This window comes from Erythrolamprus reginae, chromosome 1 (genome assembly GCF_031021105.1).
Source record: "Erythrolamprus reginae isolate rEryReg1 chromosome 1, rEryReg1.hap1, whole genome shotgun sequence".
In the NCBI taxonomy this organism is placed as follows: domain Eukaryota; kingdom Metazoa; phylum Chordata; class Lepidosauria; order Squamata; family Dipsadidae; genus Erythrolamprus; species Erythrolamprus reginae.
In genome coordinates this window covers 351,012,043-351,038,827 of record NC_091950.1, presented here as the reverse complement: position 1 = coordinate 351,038,827, position 26,785 = coordinate 351,012,043, and the positions used below count along the sequence as shown (strand labels likewise).

The 26,785-nt window shown below is 37.1% G+C and overlaps 1 protein-coding gene across 1 annotated transcript in view; it reads right to left on the bottom strand.

Annotated features, from left to right (window-relative positions):
- DNAH8 (dynein axonemal heavy chain 8) overlaps window positions 1-26,785 on the bottom strand; it is a 159,680-nt gene that overhangs the window by 34,928 nt on the left and 97,967 nt on the right. The window contains exons 46-58 of the mRNA XM_070727251.1: window positions 25,598-25,751; window positions 24,150-24,314; window positions 22,053-22,279; window positions 20,670-20,788; window positions 18,641-18,744; window positions 14,806-14,982; window positions 13,592-13,759; window positions 10,690-10,902; window positions 8,293-8,430; window positions 6,681-6,808; window positions 5,110-5,281; window positions 2,973-3,128; window positions 710-865 (exon numbers count right to left, since the gene is read on the bottom strand). Of these exons, the coding sequence (XP_070583352.1) occupies window positions 710-865; window positions 2,973-3,128; window positions 5,110-5,281; window positions 6,681-6,808; window positions 8,293-8,430; window positions 10,690-10,902; window positions 13,592-13,759; window positions 14,806-14,982; window positions 18,641-18,744; window positions 20,670-20,788; window positions 22,053-22,279; window positions 24,150-24,314; window positions 25,598-25,751 (2,077 nt within the window). The remainder of the gene's footprint in view (window positions 1-709; window positions 866-2,972; window positions 3,129-5,109; window positions 5,282-6,680; window positions 6,809-8,292; window positions 8,431-10,689; window positions 10,903-13,591; window positions 13,760-14,805; window positions 14,983-18,640; window positions 18,745-20,669; window positions 20,789-22,052; window positions 22,280-24,149; window positions 24,315-25,597; window positions 25,752-26,785) is intronic.

The window sequence follows — 26,785 nt, the reverse complement described above, 5'->3', positions numbered from 1 at the left end:
TATCCTAGGAAAATTGGAGGTCATGTGGAATAGTAATGGCACCAGTAGTGGAAATACTAAGTAGATGGAGCAGAATCAACACCATTTAGGTACATAATGGTTGTTTCAGATCATTAAAGGGATAGCTTCACTTGAAGAAAGGGGTGGCTTTACTAGGACAAAAATATTCAATATCATTAAAGCATCTCAATAAACCCACAGTAAACACCTTTGCTATGCTTTGCTTCCTCCAGTATTGGCCAAACACAGATTTCTGAGCATGGAAAGAAACCTTCCAACTATTGGAAATGTCAGTCAAAAGTAGGATGCTAAGTGCTGGGATCAGGCAAATCATGCCACTTCTGTACTTCAGTAAAGGAAAATGCAGAATAAATCTATATGTCAAGGAGAATCAAGGCTGCCTCACAAAAGCCTAGCAATTTAAACAAAAATTCTGAAATGCCACTACCATTATCTAATAAACATTTCTGTCCTTGTAGCAGGTAAGTGGGAGGGAAAATGAGAACTTTTCCCTCTAGAGGTTGGGAAACAAATGATCTCTTGTCAAGGAGATTTCTGACCTATCTGTTCTTTGGATGTTGAAGAAACTGGTCATAGAATGAAAGGGAAGGTTCATTGTTTGATTATAGAATATCTTTAAGTGGTTTCTGCAAGAACATTTGTCATATATTTATACAAAAAGCAGAATATAATGAAAACCACAGCTAACCTTGAAAGCGGATCCTGATTTAATGAAGTTCTTTTCTAATATATTATCAAGAGCAGGATCTAATTCTTCCCGGATATCCTCTATTAAAAGTGGCCTTCCCAGAGAGAGGGCATCCTCTAAGTGCGTACGGAAATATTTATGATTTAAAGTTGTCACCTTAGGAATAAAAATAGTTAATTATAAGCAAAGTCAATATCGTTGATCATTAAGTTGTAGAATTTTCTTAAAGTTCTTGTAGTCATGTTCTTGATTAATCTGATGTAAATCTCAGTGAACCTAGGTTATCTTTGTGAGAACATATATAGAATTTCATAATTCTCTAAATTTCCTATTATATTTTGTTCTGCTCTGGGCCTACTCAGATCAGAACAAAGGAGAATCCACATGCAGAGATTTCAAATCAAACACATTAATATTTTTAAAAGGATTTGTACAAGCAAGGTCAGGGTTTTTAGTTCATGTTGGCAGCTTTCCAAGGTCAAATTAGCTAAGAGATAAGGAGCGGGCTGCAGCCGAACATCAAAGCCAATTTAGACATTTCTCAGTGAGATAATGTCCTTTGAACATACACATACACACTCACAAATCTCCAGGTTTTCCTCAGACAGCTGCATCTCTCCTCAATGTATTTAAAAGAAAAATAGCAGTTTGCCAGAGAAGTATTTCTGGAACCCCAAATCTAGGACCTCCACCATTACAAACATTGGAACTCCTCACTTCTTTACCCATAAATCCTCACTTATATACTGTTTGGGTGTGGTCAACTATTTCCTAATTATATTCACTGTCTAGACTTTCTTTCATAGAGATATTACCTTCTAGATCTTTTCCCATAAAGATATTCCTGTCTATTTTGTGACCTTCTGATCTTCGCATCTAATAGTGGCTCCTGATCCCCAATGTCTCCCTCCTCCTCTGAGTCAGACATTGCCCTCATTGGGGTTTATACAGTTTCTGGAGGTTCCTCAGATTTCTCAGGTTCCAATTCTCCCTCACTCTCACTCTCTGACTCAGTTGTCAAGAACACTGGCCTAGGATACCAAGACGAACCCAGTTCATCCTCTTCAGAATCTGTGACTGAGTTGATTGTGCACCACTCACAACATATTTTACCTCATGACAATTCTTGGAGTCAAGTTACTATTTTTCTATTTTGAATTCCAGAAGAACACCCACTTCTGTGTGAAAAATTTGAACCACCTTATTTTCTAAGGTCAGTAACCTTATCCTGGGGCCTTATAAAGTACAGTAATGGATTAGGGTGCTGCAGTAGTTAGAATTCAGCACTGCAGGCTACTTCAGCTAACGGCTAGCTGTAGTTCAGCAGTTCAAATCTCACCACCTGCTCAAGGTTGACTCAGCCTTCCATTCTTCCAAGGTGGGTACAATGAGGACCCAGATTGTTGGGGGCAATATGCGGATTCTGTAAACCGCTTAGAGAGAGCTGTAGAAGCACTATGAAGCAGTATACTATAAGTCAAAATCCTATTGCTATTATCTAAGATGTTGTCAGATTGACAAAATCGCTGGGAAAATTACAAGTCTTTGCATTGGATGGGCCTAAGTAGAATTATCTTGCTTTTATTACATGAATAAAAGATCCTTTCTGGAAGATACCAAACAAATAGAAGAAGTGGTTACTACCCTTCCCCAAACAACAACCCCCCCCCCCCCAATGAGGACATTTTAAATTTAACAAACTGCGGGGAAGAAGTACCATCATGTATCAGATTACAGTATGACCCATTTATTTATTAACTATTGTTTTAATGCACTGACAATCTTCCCTTTTTTGTAGGAGCCGGGGTGGCATAGCAGCAGGTAGAGTGCTGTACTGCAGGCCACTGAAGCTGACTTGTAGATCTGAAGGTCAGCGGTTCAAATCTCATCACTGGCTCAAGGTTGACTCAGCCTTCCATCCTTCCGAGGTGGGCAAAATGAGGACCCGGATTGTGGGGGCAATAGCCTAGCTCTGTTAAAAAAGTGCTCTTGCTAACATGTTGTAAGCCGCCCTGAGTCTAAGGAGAAGGGCAGCATTAAAATTGAATAAATAAATAAAATAAATAAATAAATAAACCTGAGAGAAAAAGTTTAGCTCCTCATCCAAGGAAATTGAGTGTATGGTTGGCTATAGATTTGCTCTGGCCCTTTCAACCCAGTAACTCTCCTCTTCATATTTAATCATGACTATACTATAGTTGTCTGAGATGGGGAAGTGAAAAAGGAACAAGAATTTGAAGAGAATATTAAAATTCTGTAATACTTGTAATTCATTGTCCTTTTCTTTCTGCTTAATCCATGTTTTCCCTTGAGTTTGTGGATCTATCAAAAGTGGATATCTGGTTGCTTTTGTAACAATGATGCCATTTTGAACTGAGAGTTCATCTCCTGGGAGCCCTTGTAGATTCCATTCACTGATCTAGATATAGAGAAGAAGACATAAAACGAATAAGAAAACCAAATCAAACAACCAGAATTATAAGTTCTGAGTGCTGCTCTTCTGCAATCCTGGTTAACCTGGTCACTTGACTGCTACCATCATTCAACTGTGAAATGGCACCTAGTGCCCACCTAATGTAGAGATTGCAGTCTTGACACAGAAGTGATATGGAGAAGAGGAGTTTATGTAACTCGGTGCTACATATTAACCCTATCTATTTCCTTGTCACACGTTGACATATTTTTACCACATTTTCCCTATAAAAAATGCCTGGCCTTTCAAAGAGCAAACACCTGCAGCATCTCCACAGCTGACTAAGAAATTGTATTAGATTTTTTCAATCACACAAGTTTGAGTTTCTTTCATTGTAACACTGCTTCCTTTGTAATATAATTCTCACCCAGAGGAAACCCAGGGTGACTTAAATATGATTTGTATTTATTTATTATTTATTATACATTATTGTCATTGAACGGGTCCATACGTTTTATGCTTAAAACCTTCCACCATTCTTGTAGCGGGTCCAAAGACGGGCTACAAGAATGGTGGAAGATTTTAAGCATAAAACGTATCAGGAAAGACTTAATGAACTCAATCTGTATAGTCTGGAGGACAGAAGGAAAAGGGGAGACATGATCGAAACATTTAAATAAGTTAAAGGGTTAAATATGGTTCAGGAGGGAAGTGTTTTTAATAGGAAAGTGAACACAAGAACAAGGGGATACAATCTAAAGTTAGTTGGGGGAAAGATCAAAAGCAACATGCGAAAATATTATTTTACTGAAAGAGTAGTAGATCCTTGGAACAAACTTCCAGCAGACGTGGTTGGTAAATCCACAGTAACTGAATTTAAACATGCCTGGGATAAACATATATCCGTCCTAAGATAAAATACAGAAAATAGTATAAGGGCAGACTAGATGGACCATGAGGTCTTTTTCTGCCGTCAGACTTCTATGTTTCTGTTTCTATGTCATTGTACAGATATACATAATGTATATTTTTTAGAGTGTGGTGAATATTCTGTTGCTAATTTACTAAGATTTTTACCACGCAGGTGCAATTCTTCAACTTATCACTCTAGTTTAGAAAATGATAATATCCTGGAATATTTTTTACCCAAGTGGTTACTCTGCTCAGCTTTTACACTCAAGCAAAACTGGCTAGGTAAGAACATGTACTGAGATAGAATTTGTGAGAAGGAATTTATCAAGCCACTAGCATGTGTTAATAGATTTAGTCAACCACATACTGAAAGCATCAATACAATTTTTAAAAATCTAAACTGTAAGAAATCTATTAGAACTGAAGAACTGTGCAGAATCAGACGCATTAACACTCAAATAAAAAAACAAAGAAGAATCCGACCATTATAAAACTTGGAAATATTTCTATGATTGGTTTAAGAGAAGAAACAAAAACTGAAATTGAAATACAACAATAATAATACTTTATATCCTTTTTATTTGATATGACAAATTACAAAAGATCTATATACAGTAATTTTTTAGGGAAGATTTGTATGAATTTAAATAAATTAAATATGAATGAATGAAGGCGGTTAAGAAAATAAAAATAATAAAAAAAATATGGACAACCTAAAAGAGAAAATAGTAGATACCGATGTTATGATATACTTCACCAGAAGATAATTTAAAACTATATGATGATTTATAACTTACCCCCTCAAGGGAATTTAAGTATAAATATTACATATTATGTTATATGTTTATTGTTATTGTCATTATTGTTTAGTGTACTTAAATAAGTAATTAATTATATTATTAGAATTATTCTATTTTTTGTTTGTTTGTTAGTATGTGTTAATTTGGCATAGTTTCAACTCATGATTTATACCATTTATTTTATTTGTGTAAATGTGTATATATGTAATAAATTTTTTATAAAAAATTGAAAGCAAAAAAAAAGGGAAAAAAAGAAAAAAGAACTGAAGACCTACCGTAGGAGGATCTACCAACATTGAAATGATATTCAGATTTTCGGTAAAAGGGATTTTTCGGGTTCTCATCTCTGTCTCCCATAAGTCTTTAAGCAAGAGATTCCGGAATATCTGATTAAACGGGCCACAATAGGAAAGGAAGCCTGTGCAAAGTAACACATCTCCAACAAGCCTAGGAAAAATCATGGAATCTTTCATTAAGATACTTTTTTTAACCTTTTCCCCCCCAAAGGAATGTGGTAATCACGTTTTAAAAAGCTAGTTCAAAAAAAGGCACTTACAGCAAATCACTCTGATATCTATTTTACTTTTCAGGTTCAAGCTGGAAAGTTTATAGCTTTTTCAAAATGTGCCTGATTGACTGTTGAAACGAACAAAGCTCCTACTTGCACTAACCTCTTGCTTCAGTGAGTTGATTAAATGGAACACAGTGAAGCAGCATCACCATTTCTAGCATGACAACGGCAAATAATAGCCCTGATTTAAATTCTGAGGCGATGTAAAAAATGAGATGGATAAAGTTGGATTCACAGGTCCTAATTTTGGCTCACCTATCTAGGTCTCTGTTCTGCCTGACTGGCTCAGGCAATGCGTAATAGTCCAAGGAAAAGAAATCAAACACACACGTGCTCTGCTAATCAGCAAACTTGTATTAAATAAACAAAAAAGGGTTACTCAAAACAGTTCTTAGTGTCCAAAAACAATGATAGTGCAAGGCTTACTTCAGCCGCATACAAAAACACAGGAAAAAACAAACAAAGACAACGTGGAATGAGCAAAGACGTTTCAGGAGTCCTTTTGAATCTTTGAAGCAAACAGCAAGTCCCAGAGGTTTCACCTCCCACTTGTCTGAAAAAGCTGGGTTGAAAACTCCAAAGGCACGGAACAGAAACTTCAGAGCAGGAACCACAAAATAACACAGATAAACAGCCACAGTTTGCCTTGGGCCTCTGTTCCCTTTTATCCCTTTAGCCCTCATTAAGGGAACCACACCCAGCCCTCAGTATAAGAACCACACCCATCCCAGGTGTTACTATGATGACTTGTAATACTCCTTTAGTCGATCCCTTCTCTGCATAGCTCTTCTGCTACGCAGATCAATATATTGATCTGCAGAAGAATCCAGAGACGAAAGACTGTCTGAGGGACTGTATGCCAAATCCCCTGGGCTGTCTGCTGAATCCTGCGTACCAGTGGCCTCTTCCTCCTGGCTGGCTGCCACGTCTTCCTGGCTGGCTGCCACATCTTTTTGGCTGTCAACCAGGCTTTCACATTCACTTTGTGCCGCGTCTCTCCCATCTGTGGGAGCAACGGCTGGCCCAGGCCCAAACACAACAGGTCTCCATCATAAGAAGGGAGTGAGTTACACTCAAAATCTCATTGTTATCCATTCAGCAGTTATCTGAAAGTTATTGATTTCTAATCATTTAAAAAAATAAACAGTATGATAAAATAATAAAAAGGACAATTATACTTTATGGACTGAAGACAGACATTAGTTTCCATTTTCCTATGACTGCTTTACGTTATTTTAAAATGAATAGTATTATCGTATTGGTCATATACTATACCTATTTATCTGGGCTCGGAACTCTTTACTTTGTTGAGTCCACCGGATTTTCTCTCCACTCAAGCCATCGATAAGAGCAGAGGCAGCCTGCATCTTTCTCCTGCACGTTTCAGCATCATTCAGGAGATCCTGACATTTGAAAATATATCTTATTACACTTTTTAAGGGCTCATCCCAAGAACTGTGCAAGTTGAGCGTGCAACCTGAAAATAAATATGTCAACCCTGGCACAGGTTCTAGTTGTAAATTTGGGCATGAGGATTAGAAAAAAAACCCTGCTACTTTTTACTAAGCATAATTAATTCAGAGCATGCATAGCTTAGGAACGTTAATAGATTTTGGAATTTCACTAACCAAGGAATCAAAATACCTGCATAGCCATAGAATTTTAATTAGATTATCTACACACTGCCTCCTCCCACGGTCTCTTGACTGCCAAAGCAACTAATCGCAAGTCATTCACTTACTAAAAGGCAAATTAATATAGGTATTTTGTGCTAATTCATCATTGTTTACTTATTTTCCCCAAACCCCAGGAAGAAAAAGGCACACATTCAAATAAAATAATGATCTACAATCATCTGCCATATTTACTTTCCAAAATGCTTGTTAGAATTACATGAGGCCTAGAAACATTTTTGTTAAGTCAAGATAAAATATATCAATCCTAGGTCTAGAAAGCTTAGAACTACGAGGCCTAAAACACGATCTAAGTATTGCCCACAAAATCATATGCTGCAATGTCCTGCCTGTCAATGACTACTTCTGCTTCAACCGCAACAGCAGAAGAGCACGCAACAAATTCAAACTTAATATTAATCGCTCCAAGCTTGACTGTAAAAAATATGACTTTAGCAATCGAGTTGTCGCAGCGTGGAACTCATTACCGGACTCAGTAGTGTCAACCCCTAGCCCCCAACATTTCTCCCTTAGACTATCCACGATTGACCTCTCCAGGTTCCTAAGAGGTCAGTAAGGGGCGTACATAAGTGCACTAGCCTGCCTTTCGTCCCCTGTCCAATTGTCTCTCCTTATCTCATATATCATATATCTTTTCTTCCTTTCATATATCTTCTCCTCTACTTTTATATCTTTTCTTTATATATAATACTTCATGTCTATCCTCTTCAATATGTATTGTGTATTGGAAAAAATAAATAAATAAAATAAAATAAAATAAAATAAAATTTTCTTTAGTTGACAACATTCCAAAGTCTCTCCCCTCCCCTTTGCAACATGCCAACCTCTGATTAAATGAATTGAAAAGATAATTTAAACAAGATACGGCAAAGATCTGAAGGCATTAAGATCAACAGCTTTAAGATTTCTGCTCAAAGTGCTCACTAGAATTTCAATGAAATTTTAGAATCATGCCAATCTCAGAAACTTAATGGTATGGATATGGAAATGCAAAAGTAGGCACTGCCAATGTCTACTGCCTGATTCCCTTCCCTGCCTTAGAACCGAGGAAGCAGGAGCAATGACTAGTTAAGCAAAGAACATCCAAAATTGCTGAGCAAGTGTTTTCCTAACCTAGAATGCATACAAGTGCATACAAATAAATAATAGCAAAATATATTGAAGGTGCAATTTAGAAATTTTATCTTGTTTACCATCTTCTCCTGCATAGCCGCATCAAACTTGGCTTGAACCTTGTCCAGCTCTGCTTGCTTCTCATCTAGCAATGATTGTGCCTTCCCTAATTCTGCATTGGCTATTTTCAAGCGTCCTTCTTGTTTTGCTAAGTTAGTCTAAAAATAAAAAAAAAATGAAGCAGTATATTTACTAAAAATATTTTTATGCTGAGAGTGAGTAGGTCTTGGAAGAAGCAAGACATATTTGAGTTCATGCTGGAGAAGACGCCTGAGAATACCATGGGCAGCCAAGGAAAAAAATTAACTCGGTTCTCACTGAAGACACAAATGACCAGGCTCAAATTATCTTCTTTTCAACACGTAAAGATCTAGCCATCTGGAAAAGACTTCAATTTTGGGAAAGGTGGAAGGAAAAGAGAATAACCAGCAGTTAAGGTGGATGGACTTAGGTAGAGTAATCATGGCTGAAACATTGGAGGACATGAAAGACCAGATTAGGGATAGGTTATCACGGAAAAAACCCCATCTTTGTGAGTGCTAGAATCTGAAAATGGCTTGATGGCCCATAATCTACCAACTAGTTGTTATAGATACATTTTTCCTATATTTTTCTATAAACTGGGGGATAGGATTCAAGTAATTTAGTAGATACTGTAGTTACTATCTAGGTAATTCTTCAATCTCAGAAAAGACTGCTTAGATTCTTATCTTCTATGTAAAGAAAAAACAAGGTGACAATAAAACAATAGATCACTGGGCCTTTGGGCAGCTGGCTATATTTGCTGGTCTTACAAACCTAGAACAGTGGTGGCTAACCTTTTCCAGACCAAAGAGTGCCCAAAGCACATGCATGTGCGCGAATGTGTATGCATGAACGCCCGAAAGCCCATGTGCGTGTGGCCCCCCACCCATGTTCTACATGCCCCCTGCCCCTGCGCATTTGCTCCCCAAATGCACCCCATGCATGCATGCAGGCCCTGCATGTGCCCCATCCCCCACGCATGCACGGTAGAGACCCGAAGACCATCTGGCCAATGGGAGGTGCATGCGCATGCTTGGCAGAGCTCAGCTGGGGCAATGACCCATGTGCTCACAGAAAGTGCTTTGCATGCCATCTCTGACACATATGTCGCCCCGAGTCTGCAGAGAGGGGCGGCATACAAATCTAAATAATAAATGAATGAATGAATGAATGAATGAATGAATGAATGAATGAATGAATGAATGAATGAATGTCATAGGTTCACCACCTTTCATAGTGGCATATGCAGGTCCAAATCTCTTTGTACCCACGTGCTGGTTTGTTACTGCACAGTACATGGTCTTATATTTAAGGAGCTATCTGTTTTGAATTGTCTCTGTCTACTCAAAAAAATCCAGGAGGATCAACATGCTTGAGTCCTGCTAATTAAACAATGTCATCTTACAGGATTCAGAAGCCATGCCTTCTGCATCACTGCTTCTGGAACAAAAATCTTCCTGGAGTTTCATGGCCCCAACATTGCCATTAGATCCTTAAGGTCTTAAGCATAAAACGTATCAGGAAAGACTTAATGAACTCAATCTGTATAGTCTGGAGGACAGAAGGAAAAGGGGGGACATGATTGAAACATTTAAATATGTCAAAGGGTTAAATAAGGTCCAGGAGGGAAGTGTTTTTAATAGGAAAGTGAACACAAGAACAAAGGGGACACAATCTGAAGTTAGTTGGGGGAAAGATCAAAAGCAACATGAGGAAATATTATTTCACTGAAAGAGTAGTAGATCCTTGGAACAAACTTCCAGCAGACATGGTTGGTAAATCCACAGTAACTGAATTTAAACATGCCTGGGATAAACATATATCCATCCTAAGATAAAATACAGAAAATAGTATAAGGGCAGACTAGATGGATCATGAGGCCTTTTTCTGCCGTCAGTCTTCTATGTTTCTATCCTGACTCTTTTTGCAGGCACTGGGTCAGGAATATTGTATGAATCCATCACTGAGCTTGTTATTTCTCTCTTTAATTAAGGAGGGGTTTATATAGTTTAACTATCATAAGGCACCCAGACTACCGCATGGGTGGCTTGTTTAGAGAAGGAGGCAGGGAGAAAGGAAGGAAAGGCATCGTTAATAATATCACAGAGCCACTGCTATGTCTTTTTCAAAATGGTGAATTTTAGTGGTTTTGCATTTTAACTAATTAGCACTATTTACAACACTGTACAGTTGAAGGATTTACTTCAGTTTGTCTCTATAATTAACTAAATGTATCAGTTTTCAAGGGTAGTTAAATTATTTGTTGCAAAGCCTCTGAAATTAAAAGTAGATGAGTTCCTTGATGTCTCTGTAGTCATTCTGGGCAGATAGCAATGATAATAAGAATCTGTAATAGTTTTCTTTTCATTAACTAGAAGTTTTGTTATTTTTACCTTAAGAGGCAATACATCTCTGTTTATGCCGTAAAATGTTGCCATAGCCAGGGTCCAAGAGAGTAGCCCTGCCACATTACCACAGACTTTTTTGCCATTCTCGAAAGTATAATCCTCCATTTGAAAATAAGGCTGCAGTAATTCAACCATCTCTTCATTGATACTATCTTTGGCAAACTGTTGGAGACTCTGGAGAAATGGCCCACTCATTAGCTGTAAAAAGAAAAGGAATAAAACACAGAGCATTACTGCCTATAAATTTAATGTCTTCCTTGAGCACATTTCCAGATATAATTATCATTATTATTTATTATTATTTATTGGATTTGTATGCTGCCCCTCTCCGCAGACTCGGGGCGGCTAACAACAATGATAAAAACAGCATGTAGAAATCCAATTAATAAAACAACTAAAAACCCTTATAATAAAACCAAACATACACACAAACATACCATGCATAACTTGTAATGGCCTAGGGGGAAGGAATATCTTAACTCCCCCATGCCTGGCGGCATAAATGAGTCTTGAGTAGTTTACGAAAGACAGGGAGGGTGGGGGCAGTTCTAATCTCCTGGGGGAGTTGGTTCCAGAGGGCCGGGGCTGCCACAGAGAAGGCTCTTCCCCTGGGGCCCGCCAAACGACATTGTTTAGTTGACGGGACCCGGAGAAGGCCAACTCTGTGGGACCTTATAGGTCGCTGGGATTCGTGCGGTAGCAGGCGGTTCCGGAGATAATCTGGTCCCATGCCATGTAGGGCTTTAAAGGTCATGACCAACACTTTGAATTGTGACCGGAAACTGATCAGCAGCCAATGCAAGCCACGGAGTGTTGAAGAAATGTGGGCGAATCTTGGAAGCCCCATGACGGCTCTCGCGGCTGTGTTCTGCACGATCTGAAGTTTCCGAACATTTTTCAAAGTTAGCCCCATGTAGAGAGCATTGCAGTAATTGAACCTTGAGGTGATGAGGGCATGAGCGACTGTGAGCAATGACTCCCTGTCCAAATAGGGCCGCAACTGGTGCACCAGGCGAACATGGACAAATGCCCTCCTCGCCACAGCCGAAAGGTGATGTTCCAATGTCAGCTGTGGATCGAGGAGGACGCCCAAGTTGCGAACCCTCTCTGAGGGGGTCAGTAGTCCCCCCCCCCAGGGTAATGAATGGACAGATGGAATTGTCCTTGGGAGGCAAGACCCACAGCCACTCCTTCTTGTCTGGGTTGAGTATGAGTTTGTTGACACCCATCCAGGCCCCAACAGCCTCCAGGCACAGGCACATCACTTCCACTGCTTCGTTGACTGGACATACTTTTCTGAGCTCATCTCCTCTCTAAATTAAAAAAAAAATATTTCTCTTTAAACAAGTCTTAAAACATTAACACCATTACTGAAACGATGGAGTAAGATATAATATAATATAATACAGTATATACTGAATGCTTCAAAAGACTACTTCTGGCTGATTCAGTTATCTATTCTCGGTTTATTTATCTGTGATCTGTGAGGTTTTAAGGATCAGCAAGCTCCACAACTGGAGTGGAATGAGGAACAGATTTTATAATTATGTGAAAATGGCTGAAAAGAAGGATTAAAGAACTGGCCTAAGGAAATAGGGGAAGCAAATAGATGAAGTGTAAAATGTTATTGGAATGAATATAGAAATGCTTATTACCGGTATATAATATATGAGTAACCCAAATGATATTATTGTTGATTACCTTCTTAAAGAGAGCTGGCTTAGTGGCATATGCAATAGTCAATGGTCCAAGCTAGAAACCGGGAGACAAGTTCTAATCTTGCCTTAGACTCAAGGCCAACTGAGTAATTTTAGGCCTTTCATTTTCTCTCAGGCCGAGGAAAGAGGAAATGGCAAACCATTTCTGAAAACCCTAGCCAAGAAAACTGCAGAGACTTGTCCAGGCTTTCTCTGGGAACCAGAAACAACTAAACAGAAGAAAATTCAAATCACACTGTGTGTGTGTGTGTGTGTGTGTGTGTGTGTGTGTGTGTACATTACAGGGCTGGGTTCTAGATCCTTTTACTGCAGTTTGCACAGGGTTGTGCCGGGCGTGCATCTGCAGCAATAAAAAAAATAGCTTCTGCACATGCGCAGAAACAAAATCCAAGACGGCTGCACCCACGGACCAGCACTAACAGAACAGGCTGCATGACATCATCACCAATTTATTAACGGTTCTAAGGAACCGGTTAGAACAGGTAGGAACCCACCTTTGGTACATTAGCATGTACATGGATTGAGCAAAACTAACTAACTTTTTCTAGTGCTTGTGGTATGGTGCGATTACTACTTAAGAAAAGAGAAGGTTATGAAAGGCAGAGGACAATACATCTGAACTGAATACAAAAATAAAAAGCCAATACAAGAAAGTACATGTGGTTTGGTCATTTCAGGATAAATGAGAATCAAATCCAAAAATAAATATTGCACGTGAAACATATGGATCAAATGGACCAAGAGAAAAGGAATGGAAGGTAAATTCTTCTCATTAAATAATGCTTTTTTTTGCTGCAGACATTACACTTAAAAACAAAACATTTGTAAGAATCAGAAAGGGGCGGCATACAAATCTAATAAATTTATTATTATTATTATTATTATTATTATTATTATTATTATTATTAATATTAATATATTGTATATTTGGCTAAAGAAGGCAAAATGTAAAAACTGAGGATTCCCCCTTCTACAACTGTGCAGTGGCTTTGTTACATTTTCTTGAAGTTCTCAAGAAAATATTGGACAACCATTTGTCTGAGATAATGTAAAAACTCTTGGCTTGGGCAGGAGGTTGGACTAGAAAACCTTCCAGCCCTACGATTCTATGAGATTTCAACCATAGATTTAAAATATATATATTAAAAGTGCTTGGAAATACTGCTCACTTTCAATGATTCACTCCAGGATGGTTTTAAGCAAGGCCTTTCTGGATCCATGGTAACTGGATCAATTTTCTTTTGGAATAGCAATAGACAACAATCCATGATCCTCATAATCAGATGAGGTGGCTTGGCAAGTTTGCGAACTGTTGCAATGTCTGCAGGTTTTATAGTCTAGGGATTTTTTTTTTAAAAAAGAACAACACAGTTAAAAGATGAACAGTGGTAGATGCAAGCATTTTGTATTGACACATCAGTACCAACATTACAATAATGTAGTTAAAATCAGCCTAAAATATAAGATCTAGCAAGAGCATTAATTAAGCTTATAATGTGTGCAGGGAATCAACCAATGACAAACCTAAAGCCCACAGGAGGCGTGGATTGACATACAGTTGTTTCTGCATGCACAAGGGAGGCTTCAATTAATTAATGACAACCACTTTGGCAAAATGCAGAAAACAAATCTTATGACACAGTAAAACTTTAAATACAGAGTTTGGATCTACCTAGTGGCCAATAGCTAGTCAGGATCTTGCAATGGCTGAAGAATAAATTTGATGGCCATGATTTGCTATTGTTGATGGCCATGATTTGCTGTTGTTGGATTACTCAAGGCTCTCTGGACTCATTTTGGAAAATGTTCCTCCATTCTGAAAGCCAAGCACCTATCAGTTCTGCCAATGTAATTGTCTCCGCAATTACAAACAAATTGGTATATACAATGGACTTTGGCGGTGATAGGTTGCGCTTCCTAAATTAGCGACAGTGGTAGCCTATGGGTTTGATGTAATATGTAAAGCTCAGCGATACGGAATGTGGTTTATATTCGGGTATTTAAACACCGAGTCATCAAGCATGCTAAAATATATGATTAATATTTGACTAATATTTTATAAAATTGCTATGAAACTTTACTCTTCTACATTTAACTCCCATTTCAGCTTCCAAAAGGGAGATTGGGAATTTGAAATACGGAGACACTAATTTTACCAAACATTAAAACCGCTACAGTCAAGATGGTAAATAGCACCTCTCAAATAAGCAAGGATGTGACAAAAGGTAATACAATTTGGTAACAGCAGGTAATTAAGCTTACATGGGAACTATTTTGAATTAAGATAACATTCTCTAGTTTCGCACCATAAATTTACAGAAGAATTACGTAAGCTGCCTTTTTTATATTGCACATTTCATTCGCAACACTAATCATCACTCACATTCAAAGCAGCTTCCGCTTCTTCTAAGGCTGGTCTGGCTGCCTCCAGCTTTGCCTCTGCTACCACTTTTTCTGTGTCAATTTCATCTACAATCTTCTGGGCTTTGTCTTTCACCTCTTGAACTTCATTCTTCACTTTAGCTGAAGCTTCAGCACTTACAGTCACTTCTGCCAGCACCTAATATAACATTTTTAAAAAGGATGCACCATCATCATTTGCAGAACAAATATCTGGAATTTAGAATGGTAGAGGCTGAAGCTATAGTATGACTGACATTAGGAATTGGCTTAGCCAGGACAGACTCCCTAGTCTTCCTTGCCTCTTCATTCATTTTTATTATTGGATTTGTTCCATTGTTATACTGTTTTTATTACTGTTGTGAGCCGCCCCGAGTCTTTGGAGAGGGGCGGCATACAAATCTAATTAATAATAATAATAATAATAATAATAATAATAATAATAATTATTATTATTATTATTATTATTATTATTATTCTCAAGCATACAACTCTAGAAGCAGGCAGGACTTGGCAGGAAACAATACACTATAAGGCTTATAGTATAAGCTGTCATTTTCAGCACCATATTGGTAGGATAAGTTCCTTCCTATTGAAGAATTGTCTATATGATTTGTTTGTTTGTTTGTTTAGTCAAGTGTGTATGATGTGATTACAGACAAAATATAAACAAAGTATAAACATGATTGTGTTTATACAAATAAACAAGCTTCGTCACAAGTACAATAATTTTAACAAATATATGGGGACATTAGGACAGGGACAGTAGGCACACTTGTACGCTTATGCAAGCCTCTTACAGACCTCTTAGGAACGGGGTGTGGTCAATGGTAGACAATCTAAGGTTAAAGTTTTGGGTGTTTGGGGAAGAAGCTACAGAGTCGGGTAATGTATTCCAGGCATTGACCACTCTGTTGCTTAAGTCATGTGGCATGCGACATATAGAAAATAATACCTATTAAGCCTGTAGTTTACTTACTTACTTACTTACTTACTTACTTACTTACTTACTTACTTACTTACTTACTTACTTACTTACTTACTTACTTACTTGATTTTTTAATGCTGCCCTTCTCCTTAGACTCAGGGCAGCTTACAACATGTTAGTAATAGCACTTTTTAACCGAGCCAGCATATTGCCCCCACAATACGGGTCCTCATTTTACCCACCTCGGAAGGATGGGAGGCTGAGTCAACCTTGAGCCAGTGATGATATTTGAACCGCTGACCTGCAGATCTACAGTCAGCTTTAGTGGCCTGCAGTACTGCACTCTACCTGCTGCGCCATCTCGGCTCTTACACAATTCCTAAACATAGTTAATTAATTGATGCATAGCCTGCCAAAAACATTTACTTGTCCCCTTATTATTAAAAGCAAACCTAGAATAAAACTTTAAATAAAAAAAACAATTCTTCTCTTTTTTTACCCAGTCAGTGGAAAATGATTTGCAAGAAGAAAGGAAGAAAATAAAAAAACAGTAATTTTTTCATCAGTTAGTGATTTAATTTATTTATTTATTGTATTTATTTATTTGTTTTGTCAAGTACGTATTGGTGGTATACAAAGATATAACAATGTTTATATACATGATACTAGTAAGAGAGAAACATTAGGACAGGGGATTGAAGTACTTATTCACGCCCCTTACTGACCTCTTAGGAATCAGTAGAGGTCAACAGTGGATAGTCTAAGGGTAACGTTTTGGGTGTTAGGTGATGATACTACAGAGTCAGGTAGGGAGTTCCATGCATCAACTACTCGGTTACGAAAGTCGTATTTCCTGCAGTTGAGTTTAAAAAGATTTACTTTAAGTTTGTATCTGTTGTATGCTCGTGTGATGTTGTGGTTGAAGCTGAAGTAGTTGTTGCCAGGCAGGATGTTGTAGCAGATGATTTTATGAAGGATGTTGTAGCAGATGATTTTAAAATAAATTTTTATTTTATTTTATATTTTAGTTTAAAATGATTTAAACTACTGACTGGCTTTGGAAGGCTTAGAGTCTCAACCCATCCATTTTCAGTGCATGTTCTACTTGAGGATAAAAGTCTGCTTGAATTAGCGAGTCAGAAGACAAAATCAAGATAAGGCAATGTGTCCAGACTCAAAGACAGGAAGCTTCACTAATCAAAAAATGACACTGGAGGTACAAATAAAAGAGCAAATGCCGAAATCAAGAAAGCCAATCAAGGTAACCAAAGGACCGATTATTTTATAAAAATCATAGAATAGGGTTGGAAGAGGACTGGCATAAAATTTGGAGATTTGCATTTTTTTCCCCAATATATATTTATTAAATTTTTCCATTTTTTTAAAAAAAAGTACATAATCATATTTACAGATGAATCTACATCATATATACATTCCTATTGACATTGTCTTCTAATTACTTTTAGATTTCTTGATATTTTATTTCAATGTTTCTTTTGAGTTTCTATTTGTTGTCCATTGGTACCAATGGGGATTTGCATTTTTTAAGGTAGCAAGATGGACCCCTTTTTGATTCTGTACTGTGTTTCCCTCCTTTTCCTTGGGCACGTTAAGAAGAATCTCTTCCCCTGGGATAAGAGAGATGCAAAAGCAGTACAAAGCACTTCCTCCTTATCCATGTTTCCTGATATTATTCTCCACTTTCCCCAAGTACTAGAGCAACGGATGCCTTGAATCATATTTTGACACTCTGGAAAAATGTTTTATTTATATCTTGCAGTTTTTTCCCAATGCACCTCTTTTTCAGCTTGTTTTCTTGACTCCATTTATATTGACTTAATTTACCAGTTTGTGTATCCTTTTCCTTATTAGTGGTTTCTCCCATTCTCTACACATCACTTTCACCCAACCCTGCCTTTTTAATGGGAAATTGTAAAGAGCTGTGCAGCCTTCTGCCTGAGGATATTTGTGTCTGAGGATATGTAAATATTTGTTTGCTAAGCACAAAGTCTGAACACAAACTTGAAAAGAAAGGGCACATAGCAATGCAAGTCAGACAAAAGTGTAGCTAGAAGGCAGCCCCAGCTTTTCAATATGAAGGTGTATGGCTTCAAGGTAAAACTGGTTATTTTATCCTGGTTCATGGGCTTTTCACCTTTGAGAAAGAGATCTGTGCTGTATTATGGTGAAAAGAATCTAAAAAAAAATCATTCTCATTCAACACTGCCTAAAATATAGAAAAATTGAGGCTTAAATATTGGTAGTAACTGGCTCAATTAACTATTTTCTAAAAATGTTTGATAAAAGCCTTAGCATGACTTTTGAATGAGAACAGGGACTATGCTACCAGTATCACTAAAAGATAGATTAATCAGCTTTGTTGACATTGTGGAGCACCTAAAACATAGGGTAATATAGCCTCCAAAGTACTGTGCTTTTGGAAGGCCACTGTAACCATTTCAACTGGGAACTGGACAATATAGTATAATATGTTGTGTATGGTGCTAGATTTTGTGATTTTATTTTCATTTTAATTGATCTAAAGTGCCTTGAGTTTATGGACTAGACTAGGATTTAATCAACTCAGTTGTAGCAGTTAAAATAATCATTATGAGAAGGGATCAAAGAAATACATTGTCAGATCAATTTTGAGCCTTTGTCTGAACTCTGAAGCTGTACAGTATAAAAAGAAGAATAACAACATGAATAGATGGCATTAAGCTTTAATGAACTATTGCAGATTCTAAAATGCACATTTTTGAGCAGTGGGGGGGGGGATATGGATTGATTCAGGAATTGCCAACATATCTGCATAAAAACATAGGGTAAACAAATAAAATCCATGAGCAACCTTTGTGCACTTAATGTTGTAATGTATGCTTATACTTACTTTGTCTGCTTTTACAGAAGCCAATGCCAATTCCTTTTCTTTTAGTGCCAGTTCCTGAGAGAGCTTAGCAACAGATTCACTAGCCTCCATTAGTTTAGCAAGGCCTATAATAATAGTCAAGATCAAGATGAAGTTGGCAATCATGTATAGTTCTATTTTGTATTAAGGCAATCTTATGAACATAAAAAGACAGCATCTTCCGTTCCACTAAAAGGCAGGGAAGTGCCTGACCTCTGGACTAGGATTTACCAGTAGTTTCAGATCTCCAGAGAGCTCAGCTCAACAAATGGTATCAATCTATATCTTCTTTGCTATTCCTTTTCAACATAGTGTTAAGTACAAAAAGTAGTATGAGTAAAGAAAAAGTTAACTGAAGAAAATAAGTAGGAGATTGAAAAAAACAAAAGTCACTAAAGTGAAACCTGTTTAATACCCATGTCATCGAATAAAATTACCCCATATCTTTCTAGCTCAGATTTCACAACAAAATGCTGCTTGAGTTCACAACAATCAGACAGCACTTCATAGTACGCCTCTTGTTCAAACTTCTCTTTTGAGGATCTCATCAATTCAATTTAACCATAATTTAATACCATCTATTTAGCAAATTCACTGATTTTTTTTAAATCATGTTTTGTAATGCAGTTCTTCATTCACTTTGATTGATTATGGACCATTAAATCAGTGTTAACACTTAACAATCACATCAAGTTTCTCCAATATGATCTTCCCTACCCGGCCCTTCAGATCTTTTTACAGTGTATCCCAGTGCTTCTCAACCCTATCCACTTGACACAGCTGGGAATTTGGGGAGTTGAAGTCCACCCATAGCACCAGCCCTAGCACTAGCAGTTAGACTTATGTATAGCTTCACAGTGCTTTACAGACCACTGTAAGCGGTTTACAGAGTCAGCATCTGGATCCTCATTTTACCCATCACCTGCCTTCCATTGAGGACCTGTATACTGCACGAGTCAAAAAGAGGGCAGTGAAAATATTTACTGACCCCTCACATCCTGGACACAAATTGTTTTAACTCCTACTCTCATAACGTTGCTACAGAGCACTGCACACCAAGACAACAAGAACATTTTTTTTCCTGAATGCCATCACTCTACTAAACAAATAATTCCCTCAACACCGTCAAACTTTTTACTAAGTCTGCACTTCTATTCCTACTAGTTTTTTCTCATCATTCCTATCATCCTTTTCCTCCCACTTAGGACTGTATGACTGTAACTTGTTGCTTGTATCCTAAGATTTTTATTAATATTGATTGTTTCTTCATTGCTTATTTGACCCCTATGACAATCGTTAAGTGTTGTATCACGTGATTCTTGACAAATGTATCTTTTTCTTTTATGTACACTGAGAGCATATGCACCAAGACAAAATCCTTGTGTGTCCAATCACACTTGGCCAATAAATAATTCTATTCTATTCTATTCTATTCTATTCTACTTTACTCTACTCTACTGAGTCAAACTTGAGCCTGAGTCAAACTTGAGCCTGGTGAGATCTGAACTGTCAAACTGCAGGCAGCCAGCAGGCAGCAAAAGTAGCCTGCAGTGCTGCACTCTAACCACTGCACCATCACAGCTCTTAAAGTTGACGAAGTGAAGAAACACTGGTGTATCTATCATTGCTGTAATTGAGTGCATCTATCTTTTGCGAAATCTCTATGACTTGACTTCACCTTTATGGCACATAATGAATCGATAATTGTGTACTATTAACTGTTTATATTGATTTATCTATTAGATTTACATTCTACTTTTCATAACAAATATTTCCAGGATAGTTACACAAGAATAAGAATAATACCGGTAAGTAACTCCCCCAAAGTAATAAACAATTAAAAGGAAAAGAACAACTGTTCCATTTTAAAATCAATTAGCAGAGAAGAGTAAGCTATGAACATAAAAATGTTTTTGAAAGCAAGTCCAGCTGAAGCGCACTTCTGAATATATTGATATATATGTTGACATACTAAAAAGAAAATAAAGTCTTTGACTTGTACTTATCTTACCTATATTCATACGCTCAGCTTGTTCATTAATGCTGAACAGTTTTTCAGCATAAACTTCTTTGTAGCCATTGATGAAAGAAAGATAAGATTTGGGGGTGACGTGAGCTCTTCGCCGATATCTGTAATTTATAATAGCGATACCTCTTCAAGATACAATTTAGGGTATTAGATTATATTACATACATGAATCACAGTTCTAAACAGTAATTTACGAAGTAAAGTCTGTAAAATAATCATGTTTCCCCTCAAATCAAAATAACGGTGCTATATATAATTTTCTGTTACATCTCAGTTTATCAATTGTCACAGTGTGACAGGGTTGCTTTTGAACTGTTAAGTATATTTTGCTTTGCAAGGATGGCAACTGACATAGAAAAATAAGGCAATGGAGGCTTCTATGATTTTTACTATACAGGGTTATTCAAAAAGAATGAATCGATTTCATGACACAATATTTTAGGAAAAGTAATACAAAACTCCAGCCAAGTCACAAGTATTCTACTCACAATCCACTTTTATTTCCTGTCTTACAAGTGTTCATTGTGACCACTACCTGCAGCACTGGCCACATCAATGCAATAAGAAAATTCTTCCCAGGTGTATATCAGCATATCACAATCCACTAGTTGAGATCGCTGTTGTCATTTGACGTTTAAGGTCATCGAGGTTAGTGGGTAGCGGTGGATAGTTAGTGGATAGTTAGTGGGTAGCCCCTGTGGCAGCCATTCAAAATTAAGGTAATTCCTCTTTCAAATGATCACTGACTCATTCATTCATTCATTCATTCATTCATTCATTCATTCATTCATTCATTCGATTTTTATGCCGCCCTTCTCCTTAGACTCAGGGCGGCTTACAACATGTTAGCAATAGCACTTTTTAACAGAGCCAGCATATTGTCCCCACAATCTGGGTCCTCATTTTACCCACCTCGGAAGGATGGAAGGCTGAGTCAACCTTGAGCCGGTGATGACATTTGAACCGCTGACCTTCAGATCTACAGTCAGCTTCAGTGGCCTGCAGTACAGCATTCTACCTGCTGCACCACCCCAGCTCATTACATGACAATGCTTGAGAACTGAAGCAATGTGTCATGAAACCAGTTCATTTTTTTGGGATAACTCTTTATATTAGTGATATTATTTACAGTAGCCACATAATGTGGGGAATTTTCTTTCATTAGAATTTTTCGAACAGAAGCTGGATGTTCATCTATCAGTGATGCTATTTTAGATCCTGCCCTGATCAGGAGGTTGAACTAGATGATGTTTAAAATTCTTTCAAATTTATAACTCATGTTGAGATTCAATTGCAATATGGTTTTTAAAACCATCTATTTTTAAAAAAAGTTATCACAGAATTATACATTGTTAAATATACTACCTTTGAAAATAGTTCTCACAGCTTTCTGAAACTAGGTCATGAAAGATGCCCATAGTTTCTACCACGTGTGCTTTAACTTCAGCAGAACAGACAATATTAAAACCTGACAGAAAATACTGAGACACAGCAACAAGGGCTTCCTTGGGCCATTGAGTAAACCAATCCATAGTACATCCAGATATAAGACCAGGAAACTTCAAAGAACGTGCACGAAATTTCTCACCAACCTAGCAAAATTAAGAAAGAGACAAAAAGTGGCATATAATGAAATACAATTATGGGAAATATAGGAGATGATGATGATGATGATTTATTAAACGTATCTGTTGTCTGACTTATATACAGTTTCCAATAATATTGTTACATATAAAAAAAGCTGGGGCTACACACATAATCTAGATCAGTGATGGCGAACCTTTTAGATACCGAGTGTCCAAACTGCACATGCGTCCATGCCCAAACTGAAAGCTGTGCATATCAAGCTAATGCACGCATGGACATAAAAACCTGAAGATCAATTGGCTGGTGGGAGGCAGACCATTTATTTATTTATTAGATTTGTATGCCGCCCCTCTCCGAAGACTTGGGGCGGCTAACAACAATATAAAAAGACAATGTAAACAAATCTAATATTAAAAATAATCTAAAAAACTCCAATTTAAAGAACCACTCATACATACAAGCATACCATGTATAAATTCTATAAGCCTAGGGGGAAGGGAAATTTCAATTCCCCCATGCCTGATGACAGAGGTGGGTTTTAAGGAGCTTGTGAAAGACAAGGAGGGTGGGGGCAACTCTGATATCTGGGGGGAGCTGGTTCCAGAGGGTCGGGGCCGCCACAGAGAAGACTCTTCTCCTGGGTCCCGCCAAACGACATTGCTTAGTCGACGGGACCCGGAGAAGGCCAACTCTGTGGGACCTAACCAGTCGCTGGGATTCGTGTGGCAGAAGGCGGTCCCGGAGATATTCTTGTCCGATGCCATGAAGAGCTTTATAGGTCATAATACCGGCAGTGCGGCAAGAGGTAAGATAATCCTTTTCTTTTGTGAGTTTCTGTTTTGCTGTTTGCAGGGAAACAGAAATTCACAGAACAGAAAGAAATGCCACGGAGATCTGACCTAGAGTGTGCCACTTCTGGCATGCGTGCCATAGGTTTGCCATCACAGGTATAGATTCATACAACGTGTTAAACCTACAGATTAACCACAATAAACAATGTGTTAATTTATAAGGCACTAGGAATATTCATTTTAGCTATATTCACATAGCTAAAAATCACATTATTGCTTGGCATAAACAAGAACCAATCTGTACAAGATCTATAAGATCATAAAATCTCATTGAATTAAATTTTTATTCTTAAGAAAGAAAATTCTTCTGAACTTTACTTTAAACTTCTGCGTGTGCTATTTTCGAGTGGCACTTACTTCCAAATAGCATGTACAAAATTGGGTTGCATATCCCAATTTTATACTATACTTTTTATAAACAGCAGAGGTGGATTCCTCCCAGTTTGGACCAGTTTGGGTGAACTAATAGCAACCCGCTGGTGATGTCATGATGACATCACAGAACCGGGTCTGTCAGATGCTGCCATTTTTTTAAAAAAAGTTGATTTTTATTCTTAAAAAATTCCTGTTTTTTTTTTCTTCTGCATATGCACAGAAGTTGAGATTCTGCACTGCACATGCACTGCCATCTTGTTTTGGGCTTTTTTGGCTTTTTAAAATTTTGGGTTCAACTGTAGTTGTAAGTTGAAGACTACCTATACCTTAAATGGGTTGACAATGAATTAAAAGTCTAGGAGCCATTAGTCCGGTAAGATTGAAATTTGTTGAGGATGTGGCTATTTTAGCATCATTCAGATGATGCAGTCAGCCATAATCCCGTGATTGTCATTTCCAATGCTCCCTGCCAACTTCCTACAAAGGAAGTCAACGAGAAAGACTGCAGGAAGTCAGAGGTTGCTCCCGTTCCACTGCTTTTTTGCCCACCCGTGATCATTGTGCTTCTCTGTTTAGGCAAGGAGATATCTCTGAAATGATGACGTAATGGGTCATTGGTTATTTAAACATACATTTAAAGGAAACTCACAGGAGAAAAGCAGAGTACAACATGGAGGTTTTTCTTTGACCGTGATATAAAATATTCATAAAGATTATCAAAAGTTGGGGGAACTCGTGGCAGCTCTTTTTTCATTACAGATATAAGTCCTTGAGTTATTTCATCCAGTTCATCTCGAGGAAATAAATTGGAGATCTTATCAGGAAAAGCAAAAATTAGAGGAAAAAGACATTTATGAATAATATTAAAATACCAAAGTTTTTAATTTATAGATTCCAAGATCCTCATAATTCAGGAGACATCTGCTTCAGTTTATAATGCATGGGTAACTGAAGTTCTCTAATATATTTACAAAAATATATGATGTCAAAAAATAATGAAACATAGATATTCATATACGCAGTATTCAAAATGTTGCACTTTTGTGCTTGGGATTTTATTCTTTCCAATGCTTATAACTAGTTTAAAATATTAAACATTTTAGAAATATTAACTTTATTTAGATTAATTATAATAATAATAATAATAATAATAATAATAATAATAATAATAATTATAATTATTATTATTATTATTATTATTATTATTATTTATAACAAATATACTGCACTGGAAAAAATTGATACTGGTTAACTAAAGACTCTAATTCATTGATTTGTCTCAAATTTACTAGATTTTATTCTCTTATAAAGGTCTATTAATATATGTATTTGTGAGGGAAAAAAGGTCGTAACACTTTATGCTTCAGATTACTGTCAATGAATAAATGAAACTTCAGATTTTCAAATGAATACAATAACATTAGCTTTTGAATAAAACTCAACAACTTCCAAAGCATAGTTCCCTCTAAGCTGAGCAGTGAGCAATCGCTCACTTAAAAATCATCATCAACTCAGAGTTTTCCAAACCTGCCCAGAAGCCGAGAGGGAAAGAGTGAGAGGGAAGGAGAGAGAGAGGAAGAGAGGAAGAGAGAGAAACAGATAGAAAAAAGAGAGGAAGGAAAAGAGAAAGAAAAAGAATGGGAGTAAGGAAAAGAGAAAGAAAAAGAATGGGAGTAAGGAAGAGAGAAAGAAAATCAAAATCTAGTTTGAAACTAGCTCAACTATTTAAGTGGCATTTTGATATTGATAGAGTTGCCCTATTATGAGCTCACTGTTATAGACACACAGTACAGTATTTTATTTTGAAATTCTCTGAGGCAAAACAGGGTGGGTTTTTTGTTTGTTTGTTTGTTTATTTATTTATTTATTTAATATTTCTGTGCCGCCCAGTCCCAAAGGGACTGCCGCTCAGACACTATACTTTTCCGCCCCCCCCAAAAAAAAATTAGAGGGAACACTGTTCCAAAGTGCTTCAGAGGTGTAATTTTATGTTTTGTGAATCATCGTATTAGGGTCTTAATCAAGGTATGTTTAACCACAAGTAAGAATGTAATAATCAGCATAACAGCAACATCCGTAGTAATTTGAAATTCTAACCTCTCCAGAGGAAAGCAGATTATTAAGATATTCAAGAAATGCTTCATCTTTTATTTCATTGTCTGTGAAAATAAATGTGATTCCTTTTCCCTCAGCGCCAGCAACTCTATATAAGTTCTTTAAGTCATCTGTTAGATTGGTCACATTGTAGGATCTGACAGGAGAAAGCAAATCAACAAGCAAATTTAAACTGCAGTACAAATTCTTCACATGTATTAAGTCAGATATGGGAGGTAAGAAGACTTCCATATGCAACTGGAAATGCTCCCTTTAGGACTTGTGTCCACAAATAAATTTTGTTGCATATTTTAATGGGGAGTGTTACTGAAATGGAACTTCTCAAACCACTCAAGCAAACAGGAGAAAAAGTATTGTTCCTAAAGTTTATGCTCTTCATTGCTCACATATTAATGTCAAATATTAATGTAAGGAAGAAACAAAATGCATTTAAGCTCTTAATACATAAAAGCACATCTGATTTAATAGATAAAAAGGAAAGCTGTTTGGGATGACTCCAGGTCTGGCCTATAACAACTGAATGATATAATTTGTTCAAACGGAATCTAAACAAAGAGAAGGATGTGGAATTGGATTATGGGTTAAAAATAAATCAAATTTAAAATTAAACTTGGTTCCAGGATATCTACGAAGTTTCTCCGTCATCCAGGAAGAGTTGAGTCATGGCAACTGAGCTTTTTTTTTTTTTTTTAAAGTTTCACTGCGTATCTAAGTAGCTTTTCCATTCTGAGCTATTGATAATTCCTGGATATTTTCATGCAAAATATTGTTACTATCTTAGGAGGAATTGAGATTGCACAATGCCCCCATGAATCAGCTCTGAACCAACATTTATATCAATTGTATTAGCATTCTGTTTGAACTATAATTTGCATCGACTGACTGCATTGTCTCACTGATGCTTTATAATTATTAACCCTGCAGCATAGACTCGAAACAGAAGTTGGTTCTTCCTGGTTTGCACCAGTTCCATAAAACTGGTAGCAAACTGCTGGTGATGTCATGGAGCTGGTTCTGTTGATGCCGATCTGTGGACACTGCTATTTTTGGGGATTTTTTTTTTGCTGATTTTTTTTTTTTTTGCGCATGCACAGAACTCAAGTTTCTGGCACTGCACATGTGCTGCCATCTTGTTTTTGGATTTTGTTAGGGGATATTTTGCAAACTTTC